Source organism: Pelophylax lessonae, assembly GCF_965119305.1.
Source record: "Pelophylax lessonae genome assembly, chromosome: 7".
Classification (NCBI taxonomy): Eukaryota; Metazoa; Chordata; class Amphibia; order Anura; family Ranidae; genus Pelophylax; species Pelophylax lessonae.
This window is the reverse complement of record NC_138774.1, coordinates 283,322,690-283,341,045: the sequence shown is the minus strand read 5'-3', so window position 1 is coordinate 283,341,045 and position 18,356 is coordinate 283,322,690. Positions and strand designations below refer to the sequence as shown.

Below are 18,356 nucleotides of genomic sequence, written 5' to 3'. Positions count from 1 at the left end.
TAGCATTTTAGTGTGCATCTTGGATTGCCCGGCCCCTTCCGGTGACTCCCGTTCCGAGATTTGGCTGCTTTCAATTTTTCTGCCATGACCTACGGTGTGAAGTCCCCGGAGGACTGGCGGTCCCTTAGTTAAGATGGCGGCGCTCGCTTCGGGTGACACCGGAGGAGGCGGCCTTCCTGATGTTGATTGTTATTTAAGTGGTGCGTCAGCGTGCCGCCCGTATCCCCAGGAAGACGTGAGGTGTCACGAAACGCGTAGGGAAGGCGTGCTGACGTCACCACGACGCAACCCAGAAGTCGGGCGGCAGCGAGACATTGTATACAAGCGCTTGTTTATCTTCATTCATGTAAGTGTTTTTAACCGTTTTACAATAAAACTGCCTATACGTACTACGCCATTGTGCTCCCCTTTCCTTTATTGGGTACGTGGACTGCTGAGAGGCTATTATATCTGCTTGGGGTGATCCGCCTAGTGATCCAGAGGCAACGGTACGGCAAGGCTTTTCTGTTATCCCTGACACCAGTCAGCCTAATAGTGGATGGAACTTATATCATGCTCATTACCCTTTGAGCTCTGGTAAGCCTGGTGTGAGCTCTATGCATGTGGCACCGAGTGTGGATTTAGGCACGCAGAGGTGGTGATTGATCTCCTTTTCACACTGGACACCCTTCTACTCCTCTTTCATTTAGGACTTTTTGTTTGATGGACTATATGCTTATTTCACGTTTGCATGTTATCCAGTTGCACGATTATTATTGGTCCTTTTGATTGTACAATATATGCTGGTTTTCTAGCCTGGGTTCATACTTACTATTTAATGTATGCTGGTTTACTCTAGCCTGTGTTTATCAAGTATATCAGTTTAGCGCAGCTCTCTCTTTACATATCTTATTTAGCGACTCCCACTACAGCTGCTGCTTGTTCTTTAGGCTTAGCACGGTTATTACTTATTACAGATACATGTAGAGCTCTGTTGCACCTCCATGCTGAAGTCTGAGGTATAATCTAAATTGGTTTCCTCTAGGGGTTTCATGGGTATTATTAGCAAGGATGAGTGTAGTGAGAATGTCACCTAGGCCCTTGAAGGGAGAGTTAGGGCCTTGGCCAAGAATGTGAACTTTCTGTGAATTGGCCTTCCCCTTTTGGGGGAGTGCCACCTGCACCTCCCCTAGTGTTGGTCCTGCCAGGAAAGCTTGAGAACTAGCATGTCAGTGGACAAGGCTAGACCAGCCATTGTAGAAATCTGAACCAAGCTAAAAATAGACTAAGTTGTTCAAACCTACCTTCAGTAAAGGGGAGTTCAAGCAGGAGATGGACTAATGGCACTTTTCCACTGCAAGTACCGGCTCGGCTCTACTCGGCCCTGCTTGCTTTTCCACTGCTGGTACCGCATGGTACGGTGTTGGAACGGTTCAGTACGGTACGGTATGGTTTGCTTTACCACTAAAGTAGTACTAAAGTCAAGTGGGTGGGATAACAACGGGGTGGGTGGGATTCTCTGACCAATCAGTGGCTAGTAGTGACTGCATGCAAAGGATTGTGGGATATGGTACCGGTATGGTACCTCTTGGAACCACAATCGAGGTGGTACTGTTTTTGAGAGCCGTACCGTTCGGATCCATGCAGTGGAAAAGCATCGCCGTACCGTTCCTACACCGTACCATGCGGTACCAGCAGTGGAAAAGCACAAAAGCGAGTCGAACCGTTCGGTTCCATGCAGTGGAAAAGCGCCATTAGTCCCTTTAATTCCTGTAGATCGCAGGATGGTTTATACCTGGGGGGTAAATATAGTGATTGGCCCAGTTACCAAAAGGAGAGTTGGTCAACCCTGTGGTGGCGATGAGTTCCTCTTCTGGGCTACTGCGACCCCTGTATTTGGGCTTGGTGTTTGGCATGATCCCCGATGGGCCTGTAACCATGGAATCTGGGGGCCCCATAAAATTATGTTGTGATAAGTATGAGTTCCCTGAGGCCCATAGGAAGATAGAGCCAGAGCAGAGGTTTCCAATGTTCTTGGCTGTAAACTCTACAGGGAACTGGCCAAACAACTCACTGCCAGAGGACTACAAAGGCAGATTAACAGGCAGGCTTTCCTCCTCTCCTCTTTGACTCTGGTTACATGACACAGCCAAGGGAGAACTTCTAAAATGCCAATCGTCTTGCTTGGTTAGTGGAATAATTGGAGCCAGGAGATCTGTTTTGGTGGGGGGGTTGTATTAAGTTTTTGCTGTACTTGGTCTACTTACCTGTGCGTTATGTCCTCCTAGCCCAATGCACTTTTGCTCGTGGCTCAATAAATAAAGAATATTTTTTTACTAAAAATCCTGTGTGCCATAGGTTAAAGTATAAACGGTGAGGAAGCTCAGTTTTTTTTAAGCCCACCTCCACTTTGAATGCAGTTGTGCCATGGTACCACCTAGTTTCAGTTCCATCTAGATCAGGCATTCTCAGTCAGGGTTCCTCCATAAATTGCTAGGTATTCCTTTAGTTTGTAGCTAATTTTACATCCGATTTGATGTCGCCTGCCTAGTTCTGGGACCACCACCATTTGGTAGAGCTCACCGCATGACGTTGGTGTTCTTTTTAGCTGTCTGTAATGGTGACATTCTGACCACCAATGTAAGAGGGACTTGCTACCACTGTAAAGGTGGCCATGCATGGATCAATATTCAGCCAGTTCAATGGGGACTGGCCAAGATTCAATCTCTCTCTCTATATAATATATATATATATATATATATATAAGCAGGCTAGTAGTACTGAAGTCAATCTGCTGATTGACTTCTATACAACTAGCCTGTTGGGTTTTTCACGATCAGTGATGCCGGCTGTAGTTCCGAAAGAATGAGATTCTCAACGGGAGGGATTCTCCCATCAACACATTTGATCATTGGATCATATTTAGGGGAACGAAAAAAATTAATCTGGCCAGCCTAAAGTGGCATTCTTCCCACAGATCCACGATGATTGACTTTAGCAAGGAGACCTGAACATCTTTCTCCGTTTTTTTTCCCCCCGAGGTTTACGCTGCGGTTAAAAAAGTTAAGAAAGGATGTTCTCGAATGGTATTAAGTAAAAGGCCCCCTTACATTGGTGGTTAGAATGTCACCATTACAGGCAGCTAAAAAGATCATTGATGCCGTGAGCTCTACCAAATGGTGTTGGTCCCAGAACTGGGAAGACACCATGAAATGGGATGTCAATCAGCTACAACTCAAGGAATACCTAGCAACTTCTGGAGGAACCCTTGAAAATCTTCACTTTGAGTTCAGTTCTACTTGAAACATGGTCTCAATGGGGTTGATTTACTAAAGCCTAGTACACACGCAACAAATTTCTGCCGACCGGTCGTCCATCTTTTGTCCAGAGTAGTGTTTTGTTGGTTGGAATGTGCCTAGACTGCACACAAATTTTCCCGCACGACAAAATTATATTTCAGAAGTGATGTCATGTGTTGGTTTGCTTTCTTTGTGTTCTTTCTTCTCTGAGCATGCCCAGTCTTGCTCATAAGATTTTTCCCTGTCGAAATCTGTACTGACTGCACGAAAATCGGACGTGTTTTGACGGAGGACAAAAATTTTATAGCCTGCACACCAGATTTTTTTTTCGGCCGAAATGTCGGAGTCGGTTGTCGGAAGCATCATACTAACAAGCCGAAAATCGGCAGATCGGTCGTCGGACGAAAATTCCCGGCCGAATTTCGACTCGTGTGTACGGGCCTTTGAACTGGAGAGTGGTGGCCAATCGGCTTCTAACTTCAGTTTGTTCACCTAAACTTTGACAACAAAACTGGAAGTTGATTGGTTTCTATGCAGAGCTGCACCAAATTTTGCACTCCAGTTTTAGTAAATCAACCCCATTGAGACCATGTTTCAAGTAGAACTGAACTCAAAAACTGAAGATTTTCCAATCGGCTTTCAGTTTTGTTTTGTTTTTTTTGTCAAAGTTTAGGTGAACAAACTGAATTTAGAAGCTGATTGGCCACCATGAGCAGCTGCACCAGATTTTGAACTCTCTGGTTTTAGCAAATAAACCCAAGTGACTAGTAACATCATGGCTAATACAGTGCAACTGACTTGGCCTACAAGAATACCAAAAGAGCGTGCACGTGTCCTTATTTTTATATATGTAGTAATAAAATAGTAGTGAAAAAATAATTTATTCCAAAGACTGTCATGTAGAAGACATATCTGTTATGTATTAATATATCTGTAAATGTAATACCACATTATATAAATAAATACAATCTGTATAATGAACCATTTTACATGGACTTTGGACTTTCTTTTCGCATATAGTTGTGTTCTTAAAACCTATATATGCCCAAAACTTATATCTAATTTTTTTTTTTTTTTTTAAGTGACTGGAGTGGTAACGGGGTCTGTGGCCCCACTGGGAAGATTCACCCCCTCTATTTCTCATGTGACCATTGTCCCTGAAACAGCATTTGTTGGGAAATCCTTCACGGAAACAAGAGGTGCGGGGGACATTTTCCAGTGGATGCACCTACTATGGTGACCACTGTTTAAGGGGGGAATTTTCCTCACCATGTAGAGCTTTTTCCACACTTCCTGTACATTTCAGGGACAGGAAGTGAAGGGGAAGTCTCTCCAATGGGACTGGAATATCAAAAGAGCGTACACGTGTCCTTATTTTTATTATATATAATAATAAAATAGTAGTGAAAAAATAATTTATTCCAAAGACTGTCATGAAGAAGACATATCTGTTATGTATTAATATATTTGTAAATGTAATACCACATTATAAGAATAAATACAATCTGTATAATGAACCATTTTACATGGACTTTGGACTTTCTTTTCGCATACAGTTGTGTTCTTAAAACCTATGTATGCCCAAAACTTTTATCTAATTTTTTTTTTTTTTTTTAAGTGACTGGAGTGGTAACGGGGTCTGTGGCCCCACTGGGTAGATTCTCCCTCTCTTTTTGCCATGGTGACCATTGTCCCTGAAACAGCATTTGATGGAAAATCCTTTACGGAAACAAGAGGTGCGGGGGACATTTTCCAGTGGATGCACCTACTATGGTGACCACTGTCTAAGGGGGGAATTTTCCTCATCGTGTAGAGATTTTTCCACACTTCCTGTACATTTCAGGGACAGGAAGTGAAGGGGAAGTCTCCCCAATGGGACACAAGTAGAGGGGTTTTAACTCTTTAAAGGCTATCCAAAACTTAAAACAAAGTTCAACCAGTACATACACTTTAAGACCATACCTACATTATCAATAATGGGGTTGTTCTTTTAAATAATCTGCTTCCATTCCACATGTTTGTAAATGGATAGCACTTTGTGTAGACAATCACGTTCCGTTGTTGGAGAATCTGTAACTTCATCAATTCAGGGCAAATGACAGGGTTTCTTGAAAGGGATGATGAGTTTGGGTCTGAACCCAGAACTTATCTGCAATTACTGGTCCTATGAGCTGTTTTCTTTGAGATGTTTTCTACACGTATGCAGAAAGATGGGGATGTCCATGACCATGCTGATTTAATATGACCACATGGGAATCTCTTGCTCGCGGCTCATTGGCCCAGCAACATCTAGGTTGAGATGAGCTTGAGTTGGGGCCAAACTCAAGCTCATAACTATAGCTTGCCTCAGGGCCGGATTAACGTAGGGGCTATTGGAGCTGCAGCTCCAGGCCCCTACCTTAATATAGGCCCGGGTTGGCCAGATTCACTGTTACTGCTCTTTGCTGTCACTTGTAAAAACAGAAGTCTGGCTTCTGTGCTACAAGTGACACGAAGGCCAGGCAGCTCCCTCAGAACCTCCCCAGACAGCATGAAGGCCAGACACAGAGGGGCAGTTGCCGATGCATGGATGTGTTTATGGGCTTCAGAGAGGGAATCCCATGTTTTATTAGGCCTACGTGGCTGCACCCTTCCTCCTCAGGGCTCATGCTGAGACACGGCGCTTAAGGCCCCTCAAAATACTTAGCACCAAACCCATGATGCTCTTAATCCGGCCCTGGCTTGCCTCCACCTAATGCTAACCTTCCATATGCTCCTTTGTTTATCTGAAGTCCTAAGAAATTCATGGTGCTTTTGGGTTTGGAGGAGCTTGTTACCTCTCCTTTTCCTCCCATGATGCAATGTTGTGGCCTAAACAGCAAATCTCCTGGCCCAACCACTGTCAAGTGGAGGTGAGGGTAGGTCATAACTTTGGTAAAGCTTCCATATGGAGCTTACACAGGAATTAAACTTGGGTCCCCAACAGATGAAATGAGCAGTGAGGATGAGGAAGGGCTGCAAAGATGGATATCACTAGGGGGGCGACACTGTGACTTTGCCCAGGGCAGCCATCACAAATTTTGGGGCCCCTTACACAGCTTTAGGCCTGGGCCCAACCCAGGTCTGACCAACAACATTCCCCAGGGCTCTCCCACTGGCCATCCCACTTTAGTCCTTTAGTGCAGTGGTCCTCAACCCTGGCCTACAGGGCCCACTAACAGGCCAGATTTTAGGTATTACCTTGGGGAGATGCAGACTAGAGTACTGCAATCACTGAGCAGCAAATGATATCACCTGGGATGTATTTCAGTTATCTTGCAAATCTGGCCTGTTAGTGGGCCCTGTAGGCCAGGGTTGAGGACCACTGCTTTAGTGTACCCACTTCGCCTTCCCCCTGCAGCCGGAACTAAGTGAGCTGCATCGGCTCACTCCATGGCCAACCTGCTTTAGCAATTGCTAGTAACTACAGCAGCAGCAACTTGGTCTCGTTAGTTGGCAGCCTGGGCCCCTTGGGACGCCGGGACCCCTACATGTGTATGGGCTGTCTCCCCCTGATGGCGGCCCTGACTTTGCCCTGAATAGGCAAAGCAAGTTTCCCTCTAAAAGCTTTGACTCCGAGTAATACAGGTCTTTAAAAAAAATATATACAAACTTTGCTGTGTGACTGACAATCTAAGCGTCTCAGAGTTCGTATTTCTTCAGAAGGTCGTTCTGCCAGTTACGTTTCTTGTTGGGAAATGATGGAATCTTAATTTTTCGAAATTCCGCAATGCACTTAACTAACTCTCCTTCCAGGGCCTTCTTTTCTTCGTTGGGTTTGGAGGCCTCTGGACAGCTCTCTATACAATTTTCTTGTGTTTCTTCCGTACTTTGTTTTTCAAACTCCAAGCTATTTACTTGGTGATTCTCCTGAAGAGAATGGGACAAGTCTAAAGTGTTGGGCCGTGGGGGATTTTCTTGGTTTTCATGTGGAGGAGGGAGGTCCATCACAGGGGGAAGTTCTTCGGATTCCTCGGGTGGAAGCCCCGTTGGAGCTGCAGCAGAATCGTGGCTGTCTAGGCTTGAGCTGGAAAGCTCATTACCGCTATCTTGTTCTTGTATTTTAATCATCATCGGTGGTGGGACTGGTTCACTTGCCGACAGTTCTTCGCCAACAGGATGAGCTAGACAAGAGAGACAACCAGCTTTTAATTGTAATGGGATTAAAACATAGATATGGTTTTGCAATAAAGGGGTCTAGAACTTTCCAAACAACTACACTAGGTCACTGTTCACAGCACAGGGATGTCCTTATCATGCCACCAATAGCATAGCATTTCTACCATGCATGCATCCTTATTACATATACAGTTATGTGCAAATGTAGTCCATAAATACATTCCAAAAAAGAGCTATGCATGCAGCCCTGTGAAGCAGAATTAGCAGCACTGAAGCACCTTTTATGATTGGAGCACCTTTTAGGATGTCCTATGTTGGAGCACTTTAAGCACAAGACACTTTGCAAAAATAATTTGTTTTGCATTTAGTGGGAACTTTTTTGACTTCATTTGCACATACATGTATATGTAACGAGGATGTATTATGCATGCAGGGCTGGTACAAGGATTTTTTGACATTCTAGGCGAAACCTCATTTTACCGCCCCTGACTCCGCCCAATACATTTGGTATCACTCTGCCTGTGTCAGGAGCCTGTGCTATATAGGAAGCTTCGGCTCTGCTTCTTCTAGTGCAGGCAAGGCAGGTGCTAGACTATTTTGCACCCTAGGCAAGACCAGCTACTTGCCCAACAGCCCCCCCCCCCCCAAAAAAAAAAAAATTAAACAGTCTGTGTTATCCTCTTACTGTCAGGATTTCCATGTACAGAGTGCAAGCCTCAAGCATTCTCTATGTACAGGGTGCAAGCCTCAAGCATTCTCTATGTACAGGGTGCAAGCCTCAAGCATTCTCTATGTACAGGGTGCAAGGATCGCTATGTACAGGGTGCAAGGATCGCTATGTACAGGGTGCAAGGATCGCTATGTACAGGGTGCAAGGATCGCTATGTACAGGGTGCAAGGATCGCTATGTACAGGGTGCAAGGATCGCTATGTACAGGGTGCAAGCCTCAAGAGTTCTTTATGTACAGGGTGCAAGGATTGCTATGTACAGGGAGCAAGGATTGCTATATACAGGGTGCAAGGATTGCTATATACAGGGTGCAAGCCTCAAGAGCTCTTTATGTACAGGGTGCAAGGATCACTATGTACAGGGTGCAAGCCTCAAGCATTCTCTATGTACAGGGAGCAAGCCTCAAGAGTTCTCTATGTACAGGGTGCAAGCCTCAAGAGTTCTCTATGTACAGGGTGCAAGGATCGCTATGTACAGGGAGCAAGCCTTATGAGTTCTCTATGTACAGGGTGCAAAGTTTAAGTACTGCCTGCTTCACAGGTCAGAAGAGAGGACAGAGGGGCTGCTGCCAAAGAACAGCTACAACTTACAGAGGGTGTTCCACCTGCTGGGATAGTGGAGCTGGGCCGTCAGAGGGGTGACACCAGAGCTTTTTATTTTGGCCTGCGATTACCTCCGACAATAGCCTCTTACACGCCACTCACTGCTATCACTTCCACACAGAACAGGTGACAGTGCCCCTCTCTTTGTGGTGTGCACAGTCCTCCCTCCCCAGCAGTATCTATGGGAGAGGGAAGGGCGGGGGATGTGCACGGCTGCTCCACTAGCCCGGCGGCCAGCGGCAGCTCTACTATCCCTAGGAAAGCCAGCGGCTGTTGCCCTAGGCGGCTGCCTAGTTTGCCTAGCAGTAGCGCCGGCCCTGTATGCATAGTAGGCGATAGCCTCTTACACGCCACTCACTGCTATCACTTCCACACAGAACAGGTGACAGTGCCCCTCTCCTTGTGGTGTGCACAGTCCTCCCTCCCCAGCAGTATCTATGGGAGAGGGAAGGGTGGGGAATGTGCACAGCTGCTCCACTAGCTCAGCGGGCGGAGGCAGCTCTACTATCCCTAGGTAAGCCAGCGGCCATTGCCCTAGGCGGCTGCCTAGTTTGCCTAGCAGTAGCGCCGGCCCTGTATGCATGGTAGACATTCTGTGCTATTGGTTGCATGTTAAGGACAGCGCTGTGAGCAGTGATTTATAGTTAATACCACTGCCTATAGTGTTTTGGCTAAGGTTTTTTTTTGATGAATAGCTAGCAGTCTTAGGCTAACATTCATGCTCTTAAAGTGATAGGTCTATGGAAAAGTTATTATTACCTACACTATATGACCAAGAATATGTGGACACCTCTCCAAATGACTGGGTTCAGGTGTTTCCAGTGAAGGGTACTGGTAATACTACAGCATACAAAGACATTTTAGACCATTATGACCTTTCAACCTTGTGGTAACCGTTTGGTGAAGGCCCTTTTTCGGTTCGAACATGACTGTGCCACTGTGCACAAAGCTAGCTCCAAAAATTAATAGTTTGATGTGGAGGAACTCAACTGTCCTGTACAGAGTGTCCTACTGCACACCTTTGGGATGGATTGGGGGTTCTATTGCAAGCCAGGTCTTCTTAACCATACTGAACACCCTTGGGATCAGGTCTTCTTAGCCTACACCCGTATCTGACCTCAATCTTACTGAACACCTTTGGGATGGATTGGGTGTTCTATTGCAAGCCAGGTCTTCTAAACCCTACTGAACACCCTTGGGATCAGGTCTTCTTAGCCCACATCCGTACCTGACCTCAATCTTACTGAACACCTTTGGGATGGATTGGGGGTTCTATTGCAAGCCAGGTCTTCTTAACCATACTGAACACCCTTGGGATCAGGTCTTCTTAGCCCACATCCGTACCTGACCTCAATCTTACTGAACACCTTTGGGATGGATTGGGGGTTCTATTGCAAGCCAGGTCTTCTTAACCATACTGAACACCCTTGGGATCAGGTCTTCTTAGCCCACATCCGTACCTGAGCTCAATCTTACTGAACACCTTTGGGATGGATTGGGTGTTCTATTGCAAGCCAGGTCTTCTTAACCCTACTGAACATCCTTGGGATCAGGTCTTCTTAGCCCACATCCGTACCTGACCTCAATCTTACTGAACACCTTTGGGATGGATTGGGGGTTCTATTGCAAGCCAGGTCTTCTTAACCATACTGAACACCCTTGGGATCAGGTCTTCTTAGCCCACATCCGTACCTGAGCTCAATCTTACTGAACACCTTTGGGATGGATTGGGTGTTCTATTGCAAGCCAGGTCTTCTCAACCCTACTGAACACCCTTGGGATCAGGTTTTCTTAGCCCACATCCGTACCTGACCTCAATCTTACTGAACACCTTTGGGATGGATTGGGTGTTTTATTGCAAGCCAGGTCTTCTTAACCCTACTGAACACCCTTGGGATCAGGTCTTCTTAGCCCACATCCGTACCTGACCTCAATCTTACTGAACACCTTTGGGATGGATTGGGTGTTCTATTGCAAACCAGGTCTTCTTAACCCTACTGAACATCCTTGGGATCAGGTCTTCTTAGCCCACATCCATACCTGACCTCAATCTTACTGAACACCTTTGGGATGGATTGGGGGTTCTATTGCAAGCCAGGTCTTCTTAACCATACTGAACACCCTTGGGATCGGGTCTTCTTAGCCCACATCCGTACCTGACCTCAATCTTACTGAACACCTTTGGGATGGATTGGGTGTTTTATTGCAAGCCAGGTCTTCTTAACCCTACTGAACACCCTTGGGATCGGGTCTTCTTAGCCCACACCCATATCTGACCTCAATCTTACTGAACACCTTTGGGATGGATTGGGTGTTCTATTGCAAGCCAGGTCTTCTTAACCATACTGAACACCCTTGGCATCAGGTCTTAGCCCACACCCGTATCTGACCTCAATCTTACTGAACACCTTTGGGATGGATTGGGTGTTCTATTGCAAGCCAGGTCTTCTTAACCATACTGAACACCCTTGGGATCAGGTCTTCTTAGCCAACATCAGTACCTGCCCTCAATCTTACTGAACACCTTTGAGATCAGGTTTTCTCATCTAATACCAGTACTTAAGCATACAAATGTACAACGCCAGCACCAGAAAAGACATGGTTTGAACAGTTTGATGTGGAGGAACTTGAGCGGTCTTTAGAGTCCTGACCTCAACCCCACTGAACACATTTTCAGATGAATTGGAATGCTGATTATGAGTTAGGTCCGACATTACCTGACATCTCAAATGCTCTTCTGGCTGAATGGGTATGAATTCATACAGGCACACTCAAAAATCTTGTGGAAACCCTTCCCAGAAGAGCGGAGACTGCTATAGTCCTAAATGGGGCAGCTCCATATTAATGTCCATGGTTTCGGAATGGGATGTCCCAACAAGCTTATATGGGTGCGATGGTCAGGTCTCCACAAACCTTTGACCATATATTCTATCAATAACTTTATAATCCCCAGGCCATTACAAGCTATAAATCAATCTTCTGAAACCATTAAATATAGAGATGAGTGATTGTATTGAAACTCATTGAGCTGACAGCGAGTGTATTGGGGCATTTTAGTTTGTTACATTTACTATATTTTGCTTTTCCCTTTTTTGTATCTGAATGTACAATTGTCAAAAATATATTTTGTGTGCTGTAATATTAACAATACCATTCACTGGAAACACCTGAACTCCATCATTAGGAAGGGTGCCCACATAATACTATAGAACAATGCCATATAGTAGAGAACAATAGCAAATTCTTAGAACTGTGGTTCTCAACAAGGGTTCTGTGGAACCCTAGGGTTCCTCTAGAGCAGTGATGGTGAACCTTGGCACCTCAGATGTTTTGGAACTACATTTCCCATGATACTAGCAATAATTAAGGTATAAGGGATGAATCACCGATCTGAGTAAAGGGCCGATCACAGATTGGGGTAAAGGGCCAATCACAGATCGGAGTAAAGGGCCAATCACAGATCGGAGTAAAGGGCCAATCACAGATCGGAGTAAAGGGCCAATCACAGATCGGGGTAAAGGGCCAATCACAGATCGGGGTAAAGGGCCAATCACAGATGGGGGTAAAGGGCCAATCACAGATGGGGGTAAAGGGCCAATCACAGATGGGGGTAAAGGGCCAATCACAGATGGGGGTAAAGGGCCGATCACAGATGGGGGTAAAGGGCCGATCACAGATGGGGTAAAGGGCCGATCACAGATGGGGTAAAGGGCCGATCACAGATGGGGGTAAAGGGCCGATCACAGATGGGGTAAAGGGCCAATCACAGATGGGGGTAAAGGGCCGATCACAGATGGGGTAAAGGGCCGATCACAGATGGGGGTAATGGGCCGATCACAGATGGGGGTAATGGGCCGATCACAGATCGGGGTAAAGGGCCGATCACAGCGGACCTTTACCATGTGATCAGCTGTGTCCAATCACAGCTGATCATATGCAACCTTGGCACCTCAGATGTTTTGGAACTACATTTCCCATGATACTAGCAATAATCAAGGTATAAGGGATGAATCGGCGCTAGTTTCATAAAGTGCTTGAAGAAACAAGTGAAAATGAAACTATAAAACTACGCTTAATAAATAAATCATAAATGGTAGTGGTAGTAACCACTCAAAGTTAGGGATTCCTCCTTCTCAGATGGGGGCTTCAAATTGGGGCTTCCTCTGTATCCACTGCTCATGTAGGTAATCCGTATTGCAGTGCTCCTCTGGATAATCACAGTGCTCACTCCCAATCGCTCAAAGAAACAAATGAGCATTCATAGTGATGTAACAGTAATTTATGTTAAAGTAACAAGTAAAACTCACATATAGAAAGATAACAGCAAGCAGCTAAAGTTGCGGTATCAAAACGAAGGACTTCCGTTTTTCGGCCGTAACCGGAAGTGACGTCACCCGGCTCCTCCCGACGCGTTGCATCACTAATCATGTGACTTTCTCAAGAGTCCCATGATGCTCATGCACTCTGCAGTGTAGTTGAGCATCATGGGAAAGGTAGTTCCAAAACATCTGGGGTGCCATCACTGCTCTAGAGGTTGCTAGGGGTTCCCTGAGCAATTTCTGCCTCTCAGATAAGTTCCCCTGACACCGTTGATCTTTTTAGCTATCTGGAAGAAGGTAATTCTTCCCAATGACCACCAGTGTAAGGAGCTTTCATCCCACTGACCATCACACTAATGTATCATGAGTTGTAAATCTAGTCATTTTTAGCAGGGGTTCCCTGAGACCTGAAAATTATTTCAAGGGTTCCCCTGTGTGGAAAAGGTTGAGAAAGGCAACCTTAGAAGGTACAGAACAAAATAAGGAACCATGACTCAATCAGATTCTATTTTAGATCCCAGTTTGAAGTTGCTCAAATAAACAAGTTATGCAACATACATCTAGCAAAGGTAGACCATAAATGTATTGGCTTGAAGAATTTGGTTGGCTAACAGTGGTCCTCAACTCCGATCCTCGGGGCCCACTAACAGGCCAGGTTTGCAAGATAACTAAATTACATCACAGGTGATCTCATTTGCTGCTCAGTGATTGCAGTATTCTAGTCTGCATCTCCCCAAGGTAATACTTAACCACATAACGACCGCTCACATTGCTGCTACTGCGGCACGTTATCGTCCAGCGATGTAGACCTACGGCGCTGGACTCCTCCCCTTGTGGGCAGAACGCGCGCGCCACCGGAGGCTCGCTCCTGCTGTATTCAGTCACAGCGGGAGTCGGGCCAGGGGAGGAGCAGCGGTGATCACCGCCGCTCTTCCCCGATCGTCAGGGAATCTAGTTTGGAGATCCGCCCGCTTGTGTAAGCAAAGCGGCGGATCTCCTAAGTGACAGGCAAGGTCAGATTGCAGGGTTCAGCATAGCTGAACCAGCGATCTGTCCCTGTGTCACTCAGTCCCCTCCCCCCACACACGTCAGTAAGCACCAGGCATACATTAACCCCTCCCTCTCCAATAAAAATTAACCCCTTCCCTGCCAGTGTCATTTTTACAGTAACAGTGCATATGTATAGCACTGATTACTGCAGTAATGTCACTGGTACCCCCAAAAGTGTCAAAAATGTCAGACAAGGGTCCGATCTGTCCACCGCAATGTCGCAGTCCCGCAAAAAAAAAAATCGCAGATCGCCGCCATTACTCGTAAAAAAATAAAACACCAAAAATGACAGAAATCTTTCCCTTAGTTAGTAAACGCAATAACTTTTGCGCAAACCAATCAAAATACGCTTATTGCGATTTTTTTTTTTTTGTAACAAAAATATGTAGCAGAAAACAAATTGGCCAAAAATGATAAAAAAATTTAGATTTTTACATTTTTTTGGGGGGAATTTCATATAAAAAAGTGAAAAATATTTTATTATTTTTCGCTCTTTTTTTGTTTATAGCGCAAAAAGTAAAAATCGCACAGGTGATCAAATACCAACAAAAGAAAGCTCTGTTTGTGGGAAAAAATGGACGTAAATTTTGTATGGGTACGGCATTGCATGACCGCGCAATTGTCAGCTAAAGTCGCACAGTGCCGAATCGCAAAAAGTGGCCTGGACGTAAGACAGCAAAATCCTCCGGTGGTAAAGTGGTTAAAATCTGGCCTGTTAGTGGGCCCCAAGGACCAGAGTTGAGGACCACTTGGCTAACACAACTTATTTTTGCTGACAATTTACCTGTGTCAGGAGTGGGAGTAGGTAGGACTGTTATCTGAGTTCTTTGGCCAACATCTGGTGCAGCTGCTCCTGTAATATATTTAAAATAAAATATATTATAATATAACCAATTAGACCAAAAATTTTTTAGCAGAGTAAAAAAAATATCAATATTAAAAAAATTTAAAAAAAAGTTACGAAAAAATATGTAAACCCGATCACTTAAATCTCATAGTGCATAAACTTTAACATTTATAATCTAGATTCACATTTTTATTTTAAATAAGATAGGAAAGTGACATTTCTTTTGCAAAAAAAAAAGTGACTGTGTAGGAATTAAAGTTAGAGAAAAAAATATATATATATATATTAGTACGATCAAAACCCCTCATCACCAAATAAAATTAACAAAAAATTACTGTAAACCAAAAGAACATTTTTGAGGTCAGGTACTGATGTTGGATGAGAAGACCTGATCCCAAAGGTGAAGAGTAGGGCTGAGGTCAGGTACTGATGTTGGATGAGATGACCTGATCCCAAGGGTGTTCAGTAGGGTTGAGTAGACCTGGCTTGCAATAGAACCCCCAATCCATGCCAGTGGTGTTCAGTAGGACATTCTGTACAGGACAATCAAGTTCCTCCACATCAAACCATGACTTTTTGGAGCTGGCTTTGTGCACAGTGGCACAGTCATGAAGATCTGATCCCAAAGGTGTTCAGTAGGGTTGAGGTCAGGTACTGATGTTGGATGAGAAGACCTGATCTCAGAGGTGTTCAGCTGGGTTGAGGTCAGGTACTGCTGTAGGGATAAGAAGACCTGATCCCAGAGGTGTTCAGTAGGGTTGAGGTCAGGTATTGATGATAAATTTAGACCTAGCTTGCAATAGAATGCCCATCCAGAATATTTGTTGCTGCTGCCCTGTGGGCCTTACCTCCCAGAACTCTGCCCCTTGCACACCTCCTGCAGCACGCATTGGGCACGCTCTGTGACCACTGTCTTTTGGACACAGCTGATCACAGAGGTAAAAGGGCCGATCACAGATCGGGGTAAAGGGCCGATCACAGATCGGGGTAAAGGGCCGATCACAGATCGGAGTAAAGGGCCGATCACAGATCAGGGTTTAAGGGCCGATCACAGATCGGAGTTTAAGGGCCGATCACAGATCGGAGTTTAAGGGCCGATCACAGATCGGAGTTTAAGGGCCGATCACAGATCGGAGTTTAAGGGCCGATCACAGATCGGAGTTTAAGGGCCGATCACAGATCGGAGTTTAAGGGCCGATCACAGATCGGAGTTTAAGGGCCCATCACAGATCGGAGTTTAAGGGCCCATCACAGATCGGGGTAAAGGGCCGATCACAGGTCGGAGTAAAAGGCCGATCACAGATCGGGGTTTAAGGGCCGATCACAGATCGGGGTTTAAGGGCCGATCACAGATCGGAGTTTAAGGGCCGATCACAGATCGGAGTTTAAGGGCCGATCACAGATCGGAGTTTAAGGGCCGATCACAGATCGGGGTAAAGGGCCGATCACAGATCAGGGTAAAGGGCCGATCACAGATCGGGGTAAAGGGCCGATCACAGATCGGGGTAAAGGGCCGATCACAGATCGGGGTTTAAGGGCCGATCACAGATCGGGGTTTAAGGGCCGATCACAGATCGGGGTTTAAGGGCCGATCACAGGTCGGAGTAAAGGGCCGATCACAGATCGGGGTTTAAGGGCTGATCACAGGTCGGAGTAAAGGGCCGATCACAGATCGGGGTTTAAGGGCCGATCACAGATCGGAGTTTAAGGGCCGATCACAGATCGGAGTTTAAGGGCCGATCACAGATCGGAGTTTAAGGGCCGATCACAGATCGGAGTAAAGGGCCGATCACAGATCGGGGTAATGGGCCGATCACAGATCGGGGTAATGGGCCGATCACAGATCGGGTAAAGGGCCGATCACAGATCGGGGTAATGGGCCGATCACAGATCGGGCTAAAGGGCCAATCACAGTGGCCCTTTACCATGTGATCAGCTGTGTCCAATCACAGTTGATCATATGCAAACAGACTTGCCTTTTATCGGCAGGTCTATCCTCCCATGCTGTGTCTGTGTGAGGAAAGGAGAGCCAAAAAACCGGCAAGCTTGTTGGCACATCGTTCACACTGATAGGCAGCACTAATAAATGAGGGTACTGATTATCAGTGCCCATTAGTGCCTCCTCATTAGTGCCCATTAGGGCAGCCTATTAGTGAAGAAGAATTACTTATTGCAAAATTTTATAACAAACTAAGTAGAAATCTTTTTTTTTTTTATTTTGTTCAGCAAAAAATAACCCCACTGGTAATTAAAAACCACCAAAAGAAAACTATTTGTGTGAAAAAAAAATTGCTATCAAAATTTCAAAGTGTAAAAATGAATCCTATAGCTTATATGGTTTCAAGGTCTAAAGGGAATTAAAAGGTGTAATAAAGATGGAAAAATAAAGATAGGTGAAGTTGTATTTCTAATATATTGATTGTCTTTTTGTTAATGTACAATAATACCCAATTCTACAGGTGTACTTTTTGTGTATATATATATATATATATATATATATATATATATATATATATATATATATATATATATATATATAAAAATAAAATAAAATTCAAAGTGCAACAGCACTGAAAGCTGAAAATTGGCATGGGCAGGAAGGATGTAAAAGTGCCCAGTACGCAAGTGGTTAAAAAAACAGCCAGAAAAAAAAATGACCCACCAAGTATACAGATTAAAAAAAAAAAAAAAAAACCCATAAGAGAGTTGTTTTAGCTTTTGCCAGAGGATTTATGTTTCTGTCCATCCAGTTCTGATACTCACACAGCCCTGCCACACAGCACAGTATAGGAGATCTGATTTTTTTTCCTGTTGCCATTTAGTGACACTTGTCGCGTGTCCCTACCCCAACCCCAAATTCTGAAATATTTTGTTTGTCCATGCTTTGAATTCTACATTCAATTTTAGAATGCTGTCAGTCAAAACTAAAATTTGGTTGCCGACGGGACCAGCTTCCAGTCATGTGACAACTGTTACTCTTTCTGTTTAAAGGGATGCTGGGATGGACAGGAAGGGGTTAACACATTTTGTAGCAAAATTCCTACCTTTTGATGCTCTAAATAAATAGCTGTTTGTTTCATCATGTCCTTTGCAGACTGATTCTAAATTGGAGGGTGTGGTTAGTGCACTTTCAGTGTTCTAATGAGAAAAGCTGCAGGATCTGCATCTCTTTTCAAAGCACTGAAACCCTTGGGGAGTGTCTCATCAAAAAGTGAAATTCCCATTGCAGAGGAGGCCTTAACTTTGAGGTGTATCTTAGAGTAGACTTCTGGGAAAATCACAGCATCTGCAGATTGCAAGGGTCATTTTTAATAACGCTAGATTACAGTATGGCTTGTGTAGCAGATGTATATCCTATAATTTTTTTTTTTTCTTTTAGATTAAAAAAAAAAA

At 44.8% G+C, this 18,356-nt stretch overlaps 1 protein-coding gene across 1 annotated transcript in view; it reads right to left on the bottom strand.

Moving 5' to 3' along the window:
- Positions 1-6,828: 6,828 nt before the first annotated feature.
- The window catches only part of LOC309559702 (BTB/POZ domain-containing protein KCTD8-like), a 45,410-nt gene continuing 33,882 nt past the window's right edge, over positions 6,829-18,356 (bottom strand). Inside the window, exons 2-3 of the mRNA XM_082263108.1 lie at positions 14,901-14,969; positions 6,829-7,420 (exon numbers count right to left, since the gene is read on the bottom strand). Of these exons, the coding sequence (XP_082119234.1) occupies positions 6,939-7,370 (432 nt within the window). The 5' untranslated portion in view covers positions 7,371-7,420; positions 14,901-14,969 and the 3' untranslated portion in view covers positions 6,829-6,938. The remainder of the gene's footprint in view (positions 7,421-14,900; positions 14,970-18,356) is intronic.